The 16655-nt window shown below is 42.8% G+C and overlaps 1 protein-coding gene across 4 annotated transcripts in view; it reads left to right on the top strand.

Moving 5' to 3' along the window:
• The window catches only part of shank2b (SH3 and multiple ankyrin repeat domains 2b), a 219615-nt gene that overhangs the window by 25271 nt on the left and 177689 nt on the right, over positions 1-16655 (top strand). For 3 of the 4 annotated variants that reach the window (XM_037540580.1, XM_037540579.1, XM_037540578.1), the window contains exons 3-5: positions 1763-1956; positions 11043-11246; positions 12813-12884. In XM_037540580.1, coding sequence (XP_037396477.1) covers positions 1771-1956; positions 11043-11246; positions 12813-12884 — 462 coding nt within the window. In that variant the 5' untranslated portion in view covers positions 1763-1770. Of the gene's footprint in view, positions 1-1762; positions 1957-11042; positions 11247-12812; positions 12885-16655 lie in introns of those variants that run through there. The other variant, XM_017683708.2, reaches the window with a different exon arrangement.

Raw genomic sequence — 16655 nt, 5'->3', positions numbered from 1 at the left:
TCAATTAAACAAACATTACTCACCATCACCCTATAAAGGTGTTATTAACAAACATCAAATAAACAAACGTTACTCACCACTGGCCTATAAAGGTGTTATTAACAGTCATCAAATAAACAAACGTTACTCACCATCACCCTATAAATGTGTTATTAACAGTCACCAAATAAACAAACATTACTCACCATCAGCCTATAAAGGTGTTATTAACAAACATCAAATAAACAAACGTTACTCACCATCAGCCTATGAAGGTGTTATTAACAGTCATCAAATAAACAAACGTTACTCACCATCACCCTATAAAGGTGTTATTAACAAACATCAAATAAACAAACATTACTCACCATCACCCTATAAAGGTGTTATTAGCAAACATCAAATAAACAAACGTTACTCACCATCACCCTATAAAGGTGTTATTAACAGTCATCAAATAAACAAACGTTACTCACCATCACCCTATAAAGGTGTTATTAACAAACATCAAATAAACAAATGTTACTCACCATCACCCTATAAATGTGTTATTAACAGTCATCAAATAAACAAACGTTACTCACCATCACCCTATAAATGTGTTATTAACAGTCATCAAATAAACAAACGTTACTCACCATCACCTTATAAATGTGTTATTAACATGCATCAAATAAACAAACGCTACTCACCATCAGCCTATAGCCTATAGGGTTACATCAGGGATCAGCTTTGAGCCCCTTCTTGTTTGCAATGGTGATGGAAAGGTTGACAGATGAGGTCAGGCAGGAGGCTCCATGGACCATGATGTTTGCAGATGACATTGTAATCTGTGGTGAGAGTAGAGAGCAGGTGGAAGAGAATCTGGAGAGGTGGAGGTTTGCACTGGAGAGGAGAGGAATGAAGGTCAGTAGAGACAAGACGGAATACATGTGTGTGAAGGAGAGGGAGGCAGGTGGAAAGGTGAAGATGCAAGGAGTAGAGGTCGTAAAGGTGGATGACTTCAAATATCTTGGGTCAACCATCCAGAGCAATGGACAGTGTAGAAAAGAGGTGAGGAAGAGGGTGCAGGCAGGATGGAGTGGGTGGAGACGGGTGTCAGGGCTGATGTGTGACAGAAGCATAGCAGCAAGAGTGAAAGGGAAGGTCTACAAGACAGCAGTGCGTCCTGCTATGATGTACGGTTTGGAGACTGTGGCTCTGTCTAAAAGACAGGAGGCTGAGCTGGAGGTGGCGGAGATGAAGATGCTGAGATTTTCATTGGGAGTGACGAGGCTGGACAAGATTAGAAATGAGCAGATAAGAGGGACGGTGAAGGTGGAGCAGTTTGGAGATAAAGCCAGAGAGGCCAGGTTGAGATGGTTTGGACATGTGTTGAGGAGGAATAGTGGATATATTGGGCAAAGAATGTTGGAGATGGAGCTGCCGGGTAGAAGGAGAAGAGGTAGACCTCAGAGAAGGTTTATGGATGTAGTGAAGGTGGACATGGAGAAGGTTGGTGGGAAAGTAGAGGAGGCAGTGGACAGGGCAAGATGGAGGCAGATGATCCGCTGTGGCGACCCCTAAAGGGAGCAGCCGAAAGAAGAAGAAGACTCACCATCACCCTATAAAGGTTTTTTTTTTTTATTGACTGTGGTAACTGACTGGACAGCAGTGATGCAGTAGATTAGATTGAGAAAAGCAAGAGTTTCCTCATTTGCAGGTTTGTTTTACTGCTGCTTTTAGCATTCGGTCACTAGAGATGTATGTATGTGTGTGTAACTATGTTCTCTTCTGTCTGCAGTGCTTGCCATGCCGCGCAGTCTGATGTCCAGCGAGGAGGAGATGGCTCAGAGTTTCTCAGACTCGGGCAGCTCGGAGTCAGACAGTTCGAGAGATGAGCGCCCCTGCGCCGAGCGGCCCACCAGTGGCCGACTGGACAGCAGCCAGAGAGACTCGTTACTTATCTGTGTGGTCATCCCTGATCTTCAGCAGTCTGTGAGTGCACGTTCACATTTCTGACATGAATGCCTACCTTTGCTGCAGTAACAGCCTCTTCTCTTCTGAGAAGGCTTTAGATGTTGGAACATTGCTGTGAGGATTTGATTAAGCATTAGTGAGGTAGGGTACTGAGGTTGGATGGTCAGTTCTGGACCACTCAAGCTCATCTTAAAGGTACTGGATGGAGCTGCATCACTCCAGAGAACACAGGTCCACTGCTCCATGGCCCAGTACTTTTCTCTGTCATTTAAATGAAATTGAATGACTGGTTCCACAACGAGTAACAGATATGACTGATCTGAAGAGCTTTCTGAACATTTCTGGACATGCAGGGCATTAACATAAATTACCATTTTGGATATATATGAGGTTCTGTTACAGTAGCGACAGTATATTATAGTTACTGAGGTATGCTAAAGTTTTGGCGCCCCTGGTTGTCACGCCTTGTACAGACTCTCAGAAAGAAATGGACTACATTACCCAGACTCCTTCGGGAGGTCAGGTGACGATCTCAACCTCCTTCTGGCTCAGACTCGGATAAAGACTACAATGCCCACAACACTAACGGGGATCACCTGATGGATGACGAGCGTAGGCCGACTCATCACCGCTCACAGTCCTCTGGATACTAAACACTGTCACCTGTGTATGATTGTCACGTGTTTAGGTAGTTTATAATCCCGGGCTTTAGACTCAGTCAGGGAGACGTATTGCTTCCCAGAGAACATACCGAGCAGTTTCTTCTGAACGTGTTTGATGCTTTTGATCTTTTACCTGTTTATTACTCTTCGATTTTTGCTTATCCCTTTTTGTACCTTTGCCCTGGACTTGTGCTATGTGTGTCTGGACCATTTTGCCTGCCTTTTGACTACGTTTTCAGTCTTGGCCTATTGTTACGTTCATCTTGTGTTATGATCACTGTCGTGATCCTGCTTCGCCTTCTGGTTCTGACCCACGTCTGTTATTCGACTACGTTTACCTTCCCTGATAAGAAATCCAATACTTTTGGTTTTATCCACACACATCTGGTCTCTGCTGATTTGTTACACTGGTCAAATTGTTTTTGTTGATTTTCCAAAGTTAATAATGAACACACTTTCTACAGAGAACACACATCTGCACTTAATCTGAATTTAATATTTTGGAAAAAAAAACAACAACAAGCATGTGTCCTGTGCAAAAGTTTTCAGCATTACACATTTTATACCATATATATATTTTTTTCCCAATATGTAAAAAAACTATTGGAATATATTAATATTCAGACATATGCTAATGACTGTAAATACTGCTATACACTGCTATATATGCACCTAACCATAACAACAGTTAGAGAAAATCCTTGGCTGTTTTTCCGTAAATGCAACACATCATTTAAAAAAAAGCAAAATATTCCCACATCGCCTGAATGTTCATGTCTCCTGTCATCATGGGGACACTTTGCCCCCATCGAGAGAGCAAAACAGAGCTCACACACACTCATATGCACACAGAGTGAGCTCAGTGTTGCCGTTTGCCCGAGGCAGAAGGGGCCATGTGGTTTGGCCTAAGTTTATGTCATTATTGTAAATTGCCTCCTGCTCCGTTCTGTGGCAGCTTCCTGCCGAGAGCCGGTGGGTCTGTAGGAGATGCAGAAAGCCAGGAAGGGCAGATTGTGCTGCGGGGAAATGGAATAAGTAGATGTACAGTAAAGTGCTGCATTCTCACTCCTGTAAGCCTACAAACCTTTAAAACTTCACCTGGGATAACGCTTAAGGCCACTGCCCATCACACATGCCATCCCGTGTCAGAAGCACTCAGTGACTCTCAGCATTGCTCAGTTTCTCTGAGCTCCACAGGGCAACACACAGCAATTTGCTATTACCTAGAACCAGACAACAAGAGCCATAGTAGACCAGCGATGCAGGGGTGATGAGGGGCCTGCAGTACCGTTAGATTTCAGGATTGTTCACCTGCTAAAAACAGTAACAGAAAAAGTAAATGAACAGAACAGACCCCCATGCAAAGACCCATGTTCTCTTTGTAAGGTGAAGTCGGTCTTCAAGATTAACATCACTTCAAAATGGCAACTGCACAGGCAAAAATCTCTTTTTATATGTAAAAAGGTTTTATTCGAAGTCATTTTGGAGCATTTTTGTTTGTCCAATCATGATGGTGTCACACAAGGTAAAGGACAACCACCATGGTCAAATAATATGATAGGAACAAAAATTCCACGTCTTTATGGACCTGCTTTGTGTATTGGTCCATGGTAATGTTGGAACAGGAAGGGGCCGTTCCCACAACTGTTCCCACAAAGTTGGGAGCATGAAATTGTCCAAAATCTCTTGGTGCTGAAGCTTTAAGAGTTCCTTTCACTGGAACTAAGAGGCCGTGCCCAACTCCTGAAAAACAACCCCACACCATGATCCCCCCTCCACCAAACTTTACACTCAGCACAATGCAGTCAGACAAGTACCGTCTCCTGGCAACCGCCAAACCCAGACTCATCCATCGGATTTACAGATGGAGAAGCGTGATTGGTCACTCCAGAGAACACATGTCTCCGCTGCTCTAGAGTCCAGTGGCTGCGCTTTACGCCACTGCATTCCACGCTTTGCATTGCACTTGGTGATGTAAGGCTTGGATGCAGCTGCTCGGCCATGGAAACCCATTCCATGAAGCTCTCTACGGTGTTCTTGAGCTGATCTGAAGGCCACATGAAGTTTGGAGGTCTGTAGTGATTGACTCTGCAGAAAGTTGGTGACCTCTGCCCACTATGCCCCTCATCATTTTACGTGGCCGACCACTTCGTGGCTGAGTTGCTGTCGTTCCCAATCGCTTCCACTTTGTTATAATCCCACTGACAGTCGACTGTGGAATATTTAGTAGTGAGGAAATTTCACGACTGGACTTGCTGCACAGGTGGCGTCCGATCACGGTACCACGCTGGAATTCACTGAGCTCCTGAGAGCGACCCATTCTTTCACTAATGTCTGTAGAAGCAGTCTGCAGGCCTAGGGGCTCGGCTTTATACACCTGTGGCCATGGAAGTGACTGGAACACCTGAATTCAGTGATTTGGATGAGTGAGTGAAAACTTTTACCAAAACATTTTGCCCAAAATTATTTGGAAAAAATTCTGTTTCTATTGACTTACATTAAAAGTAAAGTATGTTTTTTCCTTCTCCTGTAAAGTTACCATTTTGGAGATACGAGGTTCTGTTCCGACATCAGCAATATGTGCATATATACACTGCTCAAAAAAAATAAAGGGAACACTTAAACAACACAATATAACTCCAAGTAAATCAAACTTCTGTGAAATCAAACTGTCCACTTAGGAAGCAACACTGACAATCAATTTCACAGCTGCTGTGCAAATGGAACAGACAACAGGTGGAAGTTATTGGCGATTAATAAAGGAGTGGTTCTTCAGGTGGGACCACAGACCACTTCTCAGTACCTTTCTGCTTTCTGGCTGATGTTTTGGTCACTTTTGAATGTTGGTGGTGCTTTCACACTCGTGGTAGCAGGAGACGGACTCTACAACCCACACAAGTGGCTCAGGTAATGCAGCTCATCCAGGATGGCACATCAATGCGAGCTGTGGCAAGAAGGTTTGCTGTGTCGGTCAGCGTAGTGTCCAGAGGCTGGAGACAGGCCAGTACACCAGGAGACGTGGAGGAGGCTGTAGGAGGGCATCAACCCAGCAGCAGGACTGCTACCGCCTTTGAGCAAGGAGGAACAGGAGGAGCTGCCAGAGCCCTGCAAAATGACCTCCAGCAGGCCACAAATGTGCATGTGTCTGCACAAACGGTTAGAAACCAACTCCATGAGGATGGTATGAGGGCCTGACATCCACAGATGGGGGTTGTGCTCACAGCCCTACACCGTACAGGACGCTTGGCATTTGCCAGAGAACACCAGGATTGGCAAATTCGCCACTGGCGCCCTGTGATCTTCACAGATGAAAGTAGGTTCACACTGAGCACATGTGACAGACGTGACAGAGTCTGGAGACACCGTGGAGAGCGATCTGCTGCCTGCAACATCCTTCAGCATGACTGGTTTGGCAGTGGGTCAGTAACGGTGTGGGGTGGCATTTCTTTGGAGGGCTGCACAGCCCTCTATGTGCTCGCCAGAGGTAGCCTGACTGCCATTATGTACCGAGATGAGATCCTCAGATGCCTTGTGAGACCATATGCTGGTGCGGTTAGCCCTGGGTTCCTCCTAATGCAGGACAATGCTAGACCTCATGTGGCTGGAGTGTGTCAGCAGTTCCTGCAAGATGAAGGCATTGAAGCTATGGACCGGCCCGCCCGTTCCCCAGACCTGAATCCGATTGAACACATCTGGGACATCATGTCTCGCTCCATCCACCAACGCCACGTTGCACCACAGACTGTCCAGGAGTTGGCGGATGCTTTAGTCCAGGTCTGGGAGGAGATCCCTCAGGAGACCATCCGCCACCTCATCAGGAGCTGCCCAGGCGTTGTAGGGAGGTCATACAGGCACGTGGAGGCCACACACAACACTGAGCCTCATTTTGACTTGTTTTAAGGACATTACATCAAAGTTGGATCAGCCTGTCGTGTGTTTTTCCACTTTAATTTTGTGTGTGACTCCAAATCCAGGCCTCCACTGGTTAATACATTTGACTTCCATTGATGATGTTTGTGTGATTTTGTTGTCAGCACATTCAACTTTGTACAGAACAAAGTCTTCAATGAGAATATTTCATTCATTCAGATCTAGGATGTGTTATTGGAGTGTTCCCTTTATTTTTTTGAGCAGTATATCACACCACAGACCACTTCTCAGTACCTTTCTGCTTTCTGGCTGATGTTTTGGTCACTTTTGAATGTTGGTGGTGCTTTCACACTCGTGGTAGCAGGAGACGGACTCTACAACCCACACAAGTGGCTCAGGTAGTGCAGCTCATCCAGGATGGCACATCATATATATATATATGTGTGTGCAACCTATTCAACAACCTTTAAAAGGCAAGTTCCATTGAAGGCTCTCTTTGGTATGTTATGCTACTGCAAAGCCGTGAATGTGTTTTTCAGGGACGTTCGTCGAGTGTGAAGTATCATCTGTAAGCACAACAATACCAGTAATTCAGCAGACTGTGCTGGACAGTGTTTGCAGGAGAACTATGAATAAATCAACATCCCTCAAACTAACAAACCCACAGCAAAGTGGAAAAGATCCAGTGCCCCTAGAAGAAATGATGTAAAGTAGAGGCTGCAGTCACACAGGTGTTGGAACAAGGAGCCACTGTTGCTCTCACTGGACATCACTGAGTAAAGCTGGAAACAGCGTTTTTGTATGTTTTGTATTTTTATATTCTGGCTGATGTCAAAAAATTGAAAATAGTAAATAAATGATGAAGCTTTTTATCCACTCACATCATGTTCTACCAAATGCGCTGCTTTTTAATGGAATTTTTGGTGGTGTTAGTAATTCATCATGTTTACTTTGACAGGTCTAATAAAATTACAACATGATACTGTTGGGGCTGCAGTAACTGCCATATCTGCATGCTAAAGCCTGCGTTTTAAGGCTGGTCTGTTGTTTTGTGTCCTATGCCACAAGCTACAGCTCAAGCGCACTTTGTGTCGGCGTCCATCGGCTGTCGTACCGCAGTAGAAAGTTGTCAGAGTGCTTTTTGCTGTTGGGTGGCAGAATACAAATCAGCCCTAAGAGCTCGCTTGGTTTTCAGCTCCAGTCAAATTATACGATACAGACTGTCTCGCTGACATAAATGAGCCTGTTAGTAAATTTGCACATAAAAGCTGCACTTTTCCGACTACATGCTGTCATAAAGGCAAAAGAAGGACATACCAAACAGAAGGAAATCCTGAAATTCATGCTGAAAGTTTGAAGATTCTACTTCTTACTCTAAATGTTATGCTGATAACTGAATTTGTTGTAAAAAACATAGAAAATTTGTAACAATGTGAAATGGAAGCATTTTCAGTGGCAGACGTCTGATCCCTGCTGTATATGTGTATATTCTTTAATGTCTTTAGTCATTTGAAGTCTTTTCAAAGGCTTTACAGTTCATCCTTTCATCTTTTCCCAGTGAATACATCACTTCATTGATGAATACAGATAACAGTAATTATCAGACTCGCTCTAGTAATTGGATCAGCTGCCAGGTACCAAGAGTTTTTACTGAACTGGGAAAATCTGCTTTTAGTCCCAGCACCAGCTGGAATTCACTACAGGACACACTAAAACTCGGCTCACTGGCGTCACTCAGTCACTTTAAACTTTTAATATCAAACCACCTACAGACAGCCTGCACCTGTTTTACTTAATCATATTTATTCTTAACTTTTATTTTTGTGTTAGTTCTCCTTAGTTTTTTATCTCTTTTTATTTATTTATTTATTTATTTATTTCCTCTCATTTTATTTTAAGTTTTTATGATTACTTTTTAATTTGTGATATTGTACTATTACCTTACTAATTTATCTATTTTTGATCTTAATTTCTTACCATTTAAATCTCAAGTTCCTTTTTTTATCTACTTTTATCTTTTATTCACTGTTATTTTCAATTTTTAATACATTTTAATTTAAAATGATTAAATGTTATTATTTTCTTCATCATGTCAATCCCTGTTTTTGTAAACGCTCGGCTACATTGAAAATGAGGGTTGCCCTCAATGCGCTTCCGAGTCAAAATAAAGGTTGATTGATTGATTGATAACTATTCCACAATCCTTGATAAGCAGTGCATAGTTTGTCATAGTTCAACTAAAGGGGACGCCCACCAATTTCTAAAAAAATTCAATCTTTAAATCATTGAGAAATATTACGAGACATTTAGATTTCTTTACAGTGGTGTTAATAGGAACCAGGGGTCATTCAGGTCATTTGTATACTTGTAGCTATGCAGAAATGTGGGCGGATTTATTTCTTATAAATAAATTTCTTTCATTTGTCCTTTTTAAAAAGCGCATTATGTAATTAATCGGCAAAATAATCATGTTGATGTTACTGATATAACCAGTAGTGATAGCCCTCTATGTCACGATGTGGTTGATTGAAGCTCATTCTGAGATTTCTGCTTCTTCTGCCTGTAAAGGTTGAGGTTGAGATTAGGGCACTGCCACAAGTCAAACTTGTACAGTAAGCTAGAATGCCTGAATGCTGCTTCATACACTCTGTTCTGCTAGTCTCAGGAATAAATATGTATGAAATCGGATGTGAAGAGGATGTGCTTGCGTGCACGCATATAGAGCAGAGCAGCCCGGGAATAATGCTGCAGCCGCTGAAGCCTGTCTGCACTTGTGAGAGCACGGGCATAATTACAGCCCCATTAACGTTTATTTGCTGACTGGATTTTCTTCTGTAGTCTGGTATAATTCACTCATCTCTAATCAAAAGTGCTTCGCCATTCATCATCCAGTCTGAAGAAGCATGGTCTAATGTTGCGTTGACTATAAATAGTTTATGGTCAACCTCAGGTGATGTCTATTTACAACAATAATATCTAATAGCGATCACATGCTCTTGCTCACACACCCATGCCTAAAATACTGTTGCACAGTTATGTGTCTTATTAGATTGTTTCAGTAAGTCGGTTCTTATTTATAAAGGAAGCTATGCTACAAACTTGGGAAACACTGACTACATTTATGTACGGCTTGGCCCTGCACTTCACGCTGCAGGATCTCGACAGTCCTCTAACCTACGCTGAAGTTCTGTTTGTGGACTTCAGCTCAGCCTTCAACGCCGTTGTGCCAGAGCTTCTTCCAGTGAAACTGTCCCAGCTGTCTGCCAGATCCCATCCGACTTTGCATCATGGACATCCTGACAAACAGGAGACAGCATGTGCGGCTATGAAAAGACACCCCCCCCCCCACCCACCCACCCGGATCCTCAGTATTGGTGTACCACAAGGTTTCTGCGCTTTTACTCTCTTTTCTTTACACTGTGTATCTAAGGAACCAGCTGTGAAGATCCTGAAGTTTGCAGACGACACCACTGTGGTGGGCCTCACAGACAACGCCTACAGCAAGGAAGTGCCGTTTTCTTTATTTTCATTCACCAACTAAACCAAAAACCAAACATATGCTGGTCACTTTTCAGTCATTTTCTCCAAGCGAAGCGTTTCAGCTCTTCAGTCTTTCGCCGCTGCTGCTGCTCGTCCCTCTCTCTCCCTCTGTTCTCTCTCTGCTCTTTTTTAAAGCACCTGAGCTGAGAGGGAAAGAGAGCTCGTTGCTCCGCCTCCCTGTCAGCTCCCCCAGCTCCGCATCGAATGTCAGCTGTAGTGAAGCGGCCTCGCTGTGGAACAGGGGGTGGGGCCTGGGTGGCAGAGTTTGGGACTCACTTCCCGCCTTTGTGCCGTGAACATCATTGTCGTCCTCCCCTCTGGCAGCAGACGACCTCCTCCCACTGACACACACGTCCCTCAGTCCCTCAATCGTGGTTCTCCTCTCACGGCCGTTCTCGCCGGGCTTTGTCCCTGCACGGAGATCGGGGCAGTCATCGGGGCCCGGGGGACGGGCTCACGCCATACATATAAAAACTCAGAAGACACGTGTAGGTTCATGGGTGGTTTTCCATGGTAAATAAAATGGCTATATTTGTCTTGTAGACATCACGACCCCTGGTTCCTATCACCGCCGCTGTATGGATATTTTAATGTATTTTTTGTTGTGAAATCTCTGCTTCTAAACTAAAGACACAATGCAATAGGTGTTCACAGGGGAAAAAAAATTCCAGTTTCTTCAAACTAAAAAAATGATGTTCAGCGCTAAAATAAGTGCACAAAATATCGAGTTTTATCAGGTTGCTTTGTTTTGCTTTTCATATCCTAACAAGCCAAATAAATCAGAACAAAAGCTTCCGGTCTTAGGTCAGCATTCTTCCTCCACTATGAACACAAACTGTACACCAGACTACACTGCTTATGGAGTAATGCTTTATATAACAGACCTCATTGTTCCCTTCTTATGCATTCAAATGCTGTGGATGGAGAACAGCTGGCAGGCAGCAGTGGGTGCCTGCTGATCTTTCTAGTCCATGTGTACACCTGTGTAAGCCCGATAGAGCCTTGTGTCTCTCTCTCTGTGCCTTTTGGCAGAAATCCATGAGGTTTAAGTCTGATGCCACCGTCTGGGCAGCCAAGCAGCAGATCCTGTGCACACTCACCCAGAGTCTGAGGGATGTACTGAACTATGGGCTGTTCCAGCCGGCCGTAGATGGCAGAGAGAGCTGCTTTCTGGAGGAAGAGAGACCGCTGAGGGACTACCCGCTGCACACCACCAAGGGCGCGCCCACTTTGGAGGTATTACTTTGACTGCCGAAACACCTCATAATTTGAAAAGGACAAAAAAAATAAAATAACACGTAAAATTGGACCTTTAAAGAGACAGAAACCATTCGATCTGCCTAAGACATGTTCAGTGTTCAAATTTAGCTTCTTTAATTTTAGACTGGAGTGAAGCTTAAAGCTGTCAGTTAGCATTGTGCTAACGACATGCCTACATCGTCATGCACTTTAACTCAAACCGTGGTGAGTTGTTAAGTGATCTGCAGTAGACTTGCTTATGTATTTTCTGACCCTGCATGACACTCATCTATAAACATGGACACATAGCATATGTCACATAGCTAACAACAGTAGCAGCTATCTTAACGCATGTTTTTGATAATTGGCCTCAAAACTTCAGTATAAAACTAAAGAAACAAACTCCAGACGTGTTGGTTGATCAGCTGCTTTCAGGGTAGGTGTGTGTTTTTTTACTTTTGACCAAACCTTTGTTTTAAAGTCTTAAGGGTCTGTATGTGGTTCACATTTCATTTAACCCATCTGTGAAGTGAAACCACACACACACACACACACACACACACACACACACACACACACACACACACACACACACACACACACGAGAGCAGTTAGGGGTTAGGTGTCTTGCTCAAGGATTGTCGGCGCTGGGGATCAAACCGGCAACCTTCCGGTCACAGGGCCAGTTCCCTGACCTCCAGCCCACGACTGTCCCCAATCATTTCATGTTATAAAATTACTTATAATACACTATCTGTCAAAAGTTTGAGGACACCTTTAATAGCTTTCTGAATACTGTTTGGTTTTCATCTTTACTCATTTTTTAGGTTGGTCCTTCTGTTTTGGCACTTTTCTAATTAACAGTCTGCTCTTGCGAAGCAGCAAAGAAAAGATGCTGATATATTAACCTCTAGATACCCAAAGCTGGCTAAATACAACCTCAGAAACTCGAGCACCAGACCAGGAAGAGTAAAAGTGAGAATTTTTGACAGAACCCACTCGGCTGAACTGCTGCTTCTGTAGCTACTGTCCTGTATGGAGGAGACACTCACTGCACTGGGAGCTAGTTATGAATTAAATTGGGGCAAAAAGGGAAGAAAACAAGAGATACGAGAGATAAATAAAGAGTTGATGATGTTGACCTGTTACAGTTTTCTCATGTATTTTCTCAGTCCTCATCCTCAGGGCCTAATTAAACTCCAGCCAATTAATCCAGCCGCTTACATCATACCATGCTTTGGTTTATGTAGTGGTACTAAAAGCAGTGACGATCTTCAGTCCACCGTGGTGTTTACACACCGAGCTGATTGAATCATACCATCCATTCGGCTTGTCCTTTATGCCTGTCGGTGGTAATTAAAAAGCATCTCAGCCTGTAATCAAAGTGTTGACTTGAAGGCATCATGTTGTGAAACTGGCCGATAAGCGTAACACTTCCATTACGCGCTGCTACAGCGAGAGCAACAGCGGGGCGTGTAGTACGTCTGCACAGTTTTCCGTAGGAGTTAATGGAGTAATGGATGTCTTTTCTCTCCCTCTCTCTTCTTCCCTTTTGTCTTACAGTTTCGCTACAAGAGCAGGGTGTACCAGCACGCCAACGTCAATGAAAAGCTGATTGAAAAGCTCCATACGCAGGTGCGATTTCATTATATATTTATTTTTTCATCTCATGCTGAGCTGCAAAAACCCCATAACACCTCATTTTTCTTTTCTTTTTTCAATAAAAAGAACGCTGACTCTCCTTTTTCACGTCCGCTGATCACATCAAACCACTGCAAACTGGAAAACAAGCCCAGAACATGCGTTTTTTTTAAGTTTGTGATGATGCCGTGGACATCTTAGCTACCTAAGGTAGCTTAGGAGATACGTGTGCTATATATATATATGTGTGTGTGTGTGTTATTAGCATACTTTCATGATCGCTCCATATTTATGCGGAAATGTTTAATTACATGCAGCTCAGAAGCGAAAAGAAAAACATTCAGACAGAAGGCAGTAGCATGTCTTTGCTATTTAAGAAGGAATATCAAATTAATGCCAGTGTTCATACATAATGGATTAAGCCAGCATCCTGTATTCCGGTATCTGCATATGTTTTGATTACTGGCTTGTTTCTATAACTTTTGAAGATTGTTATCAATGGGAAACGTCTTTTCTTTATGCAGTCATGTGCACATTTGCTCATAGATCGATGCATGCTCCCACCCCCCCCACCCCCCTTTCCTAAGAGCTGCCCCGTAGCACTGGAGTGAGCTTTTAATTGCGGAGGTCTTGCAGCAGCACTGTGGAGCGTGCCCTGAGCCGAGCTTTGTTTTCTCTCTCGTTCATGCTTTATTGCTCTGGCCGATCATTCCCAGCTTGCTCCCTCTGCCTCTGTCAGCAGAAAACTTCAGCTCATTTACTCTGTGCTTTTTTGACTCCCTTAATAAGGTGTTTTATCGGGGCTGTTGGTGTCACATGGGCTTTTGAGGGAACGCCGAGATGGCTCTAGTGAATAGACGCTCAGTGAAAGGGTTTTAGCACATTGTAAAGGCTCTGTGAGGAGAAACAGCTCAAGGTGATGGGCTGTACTCTAGGCTTTGGATGATTGTAGCTGTATACTTATGTCAGATACCATATGATATGGTGGTGTCTGCAGGCACCCTAGTGACCAATCAACCAGTAGAACAGAAATCAACTTGGATATTTTTGTTTAACCCTCTATTGCACGGTGTTGCCTCAAGGCAACAAACTCATTTTCCTCACTTTACAATAACATTACACATATTTAAACATAATGACAGCATTAACAACAAAGAGAAACGTTGAGTAAGTTAATAAAAAGCATGTACTTGGTCACATTTAAGCCTCTTTTTTAACATTCAGTATACATTTTATTAGTTATGAGAATTTGCAGAAATATGTTTGTTGCCTAGAAGCAACACTGTGTGACAGTGGAATGGATTTAGCCAGACACAAGCCAGGTCTCCACTTCAGGGAACACGGTGTAAAGCGATGAGGCGGACAATCCGGACACGGATTGATCAGGGGCAGACATGATAAACAAACAAGAATCAAACAACCCAAGAATACATGCAGCCAGCAAACATCAAACAAAGACCGACAAAACAAAGGGCAAAGCACAGGGCTTAAATACAACACGGATGACGAGGGATGGGTGATACATTCAGGGGCAGAGTCACTAAACAAGGGGGCTGGACTAAAAACCAAAACAAAGAAAACACATGGGCTAAACCAAAACACAACACATGGACAGGACTGGGAGGGGCAAATCATGACACACGGCTCTTTCATTTCTTCCCATTGTCTGTGTTTTTGAATTTAATAACCGGGACACATTATTAATAATCATTATATATAACTTTATAATTATATAATGTTATAATCAAGGACTATTTTATGCAAGAAAGTGAGGTTTGTAAATTGCTATCATAATGCATGTGGTAATTCTGTTATCAGGTTAACTAGGACAATATTGGCTCTCTGTGTGTGAAATGTGAGTCTGTGTTAAGCTGCTAGCGAGCAATGTGGGGAGAAGGTGGGTCGGTGAGAAGCCACTGCTATGAAAACAATTCACATCTCTCTACAAAGATGGCCTTGTTGAGACAAAAAGGACGACTGCAACTTTATTCATATGAGTCCTGTACACCTAATTAATAAACTAATAAATATTAATATGTAATAGAAATAGCATTTAAGCCCAATAAAGCACAATTTTCGTAAATAATTCACATTTACAGCAAAATATATTCCATCAAAATGCATAGTTCAACTGAGGGAATGTGGCATTTAATATGTTTTAATGTTTGAAGTTCCTTACGCCAAATTATGGTTCCTTAATGAGCCTCGCCCACTCGGTGCCATAAAACTGCTGCAATATCAAGTTCAGCTCAGTTTTGTCTGTTTTTGCCAGATCAGTATTAATGGTGTTTTGTTCCAGCCAGTCTGAAAAGCATCTTACAGCCCATTTTGTGTGGCGAACGGTATTGGGTTTATTTTTGGCTGATTCCGGGTTGTTTAGCTGTTCTTCTGAAAAGCTGCTCAGTGGTGATGCCAGTTTGGGAATTTAGTGCAGTCTCATCTTCAGAGTCGGACCAAATCGGCTGTCGCTCAAATGTGTCCATTTTCTGTTTCTGGCAAAATAAGAAGTAAAAAACATTCAAATGGCTTGAGCGTCTCCTACAGCTGTCAAAGTCGTTGCTTAGCAACGGCGTCTCAGCGGAGAGATACAGCGTCTGTGAAAAAAACGTGGTGTTATGGTAAAATAGCAGCACCATTAGAACGCTTCTCAACCAATCAGCTAACAGAACTAACTGTTGTATAATATGATGGTATAGTAGCATACAATACAATATGGCATGCTATTGTATGATATGATACAATACAATATAATACAATATGGAGGCATTACAAAAAAAACTATACAAAATAATACAGTATGGCAATATGACACAATGTGATTCAATGCAATTTAAAATGATACGATACAATACATTGTGTTAACATACCCCTTGCAGATGAGCCGTCTAACAAATCACTATGTTTTGGCTGTAAACTGTGAGCAACTGACCAATCACAGCTAAATATTGTGATGAATGGAAGTAACCCATGTGACTTTAATATTGTGCAGTATTGAAAACCATGTATTCTGTCTGCATTATGCAGCACTAGTGTGCATTTCCAGTTCCTATTGATTTCGTTAAGATGCAAATGTTCTGAGGTTCTTGTCTCGTTACTGTAACGGATTTGAAGCTGCTCGATACTGCAGTCTAAAGCTGAAGTGTGAATTATTATCTGACTTTCTCCTGATTGGAGATGTGCCTGTAGATCAATAATGCACATGCTACTTTAATGGGCACCTCTGTTTTACAGTACTGTGCAATAGTCAGAGACAAACTTGTTCACTAGATTTCCAGTTAAACGGCCTTTAAATTCAAGCTGTTAATTTGTCAGGAGATATTTCTGAGGACATTAGATAGAAGGTAATTCTCTTGCAAAAGGAAGGAGTCAAAGGAAAATGAATGAAAAAAAGAGTTTCCAAAACTGGAGGTTCAAAAATGATTGAAAGCTACAGAGAAAGTGAGACTCCTAACAACCACCTGGAACACCTGGTCGACGCCAAAACTGACCCCATCAGATAAACAGCACTGAAAGCTTTCATCTTTGAGAGAGAGGAGAACATCAAGCTGCTTCAGATCTGAAAACATCCACAGGTGTGGAAGATGACTCAGCACTATGGATCTGAAAGGATGAGTATCTGTTCAAGAAGAACCTCACTGAGAAAAGGAGACGGACACATCAAACAAAGAAGCTGGACAGTGGACTGACCGCCCCAGAGTCCAGACCGCAGCACCACTGAATGTGTCTGATGATCAAGCAACTTATAAGACTGAACTTTGGAGGTGT

The sequence above is a fragment of the Pygocentrus nattereri genome, chromosome 8 (assembly GCF_015220715.1).
Source record: "Pygocentrus nattereri isolate fPygNat1 chromosome 8, fPygNat1.pri, whole genome shotgun sequence".
In the NCBI taxonomy this organism is placed as follows: Eukaryota; Metazoa; Chordata; class Actinopteri; order Characiformes; family Serrasalmidae; genus Pygocentrus; species Pygocentrus nattereri.
The sequence above is the reverse complement of the archived record's forward strand: the minus strand, read 5'-3'. Positions and strand labels throughout refer to the sequence as shown.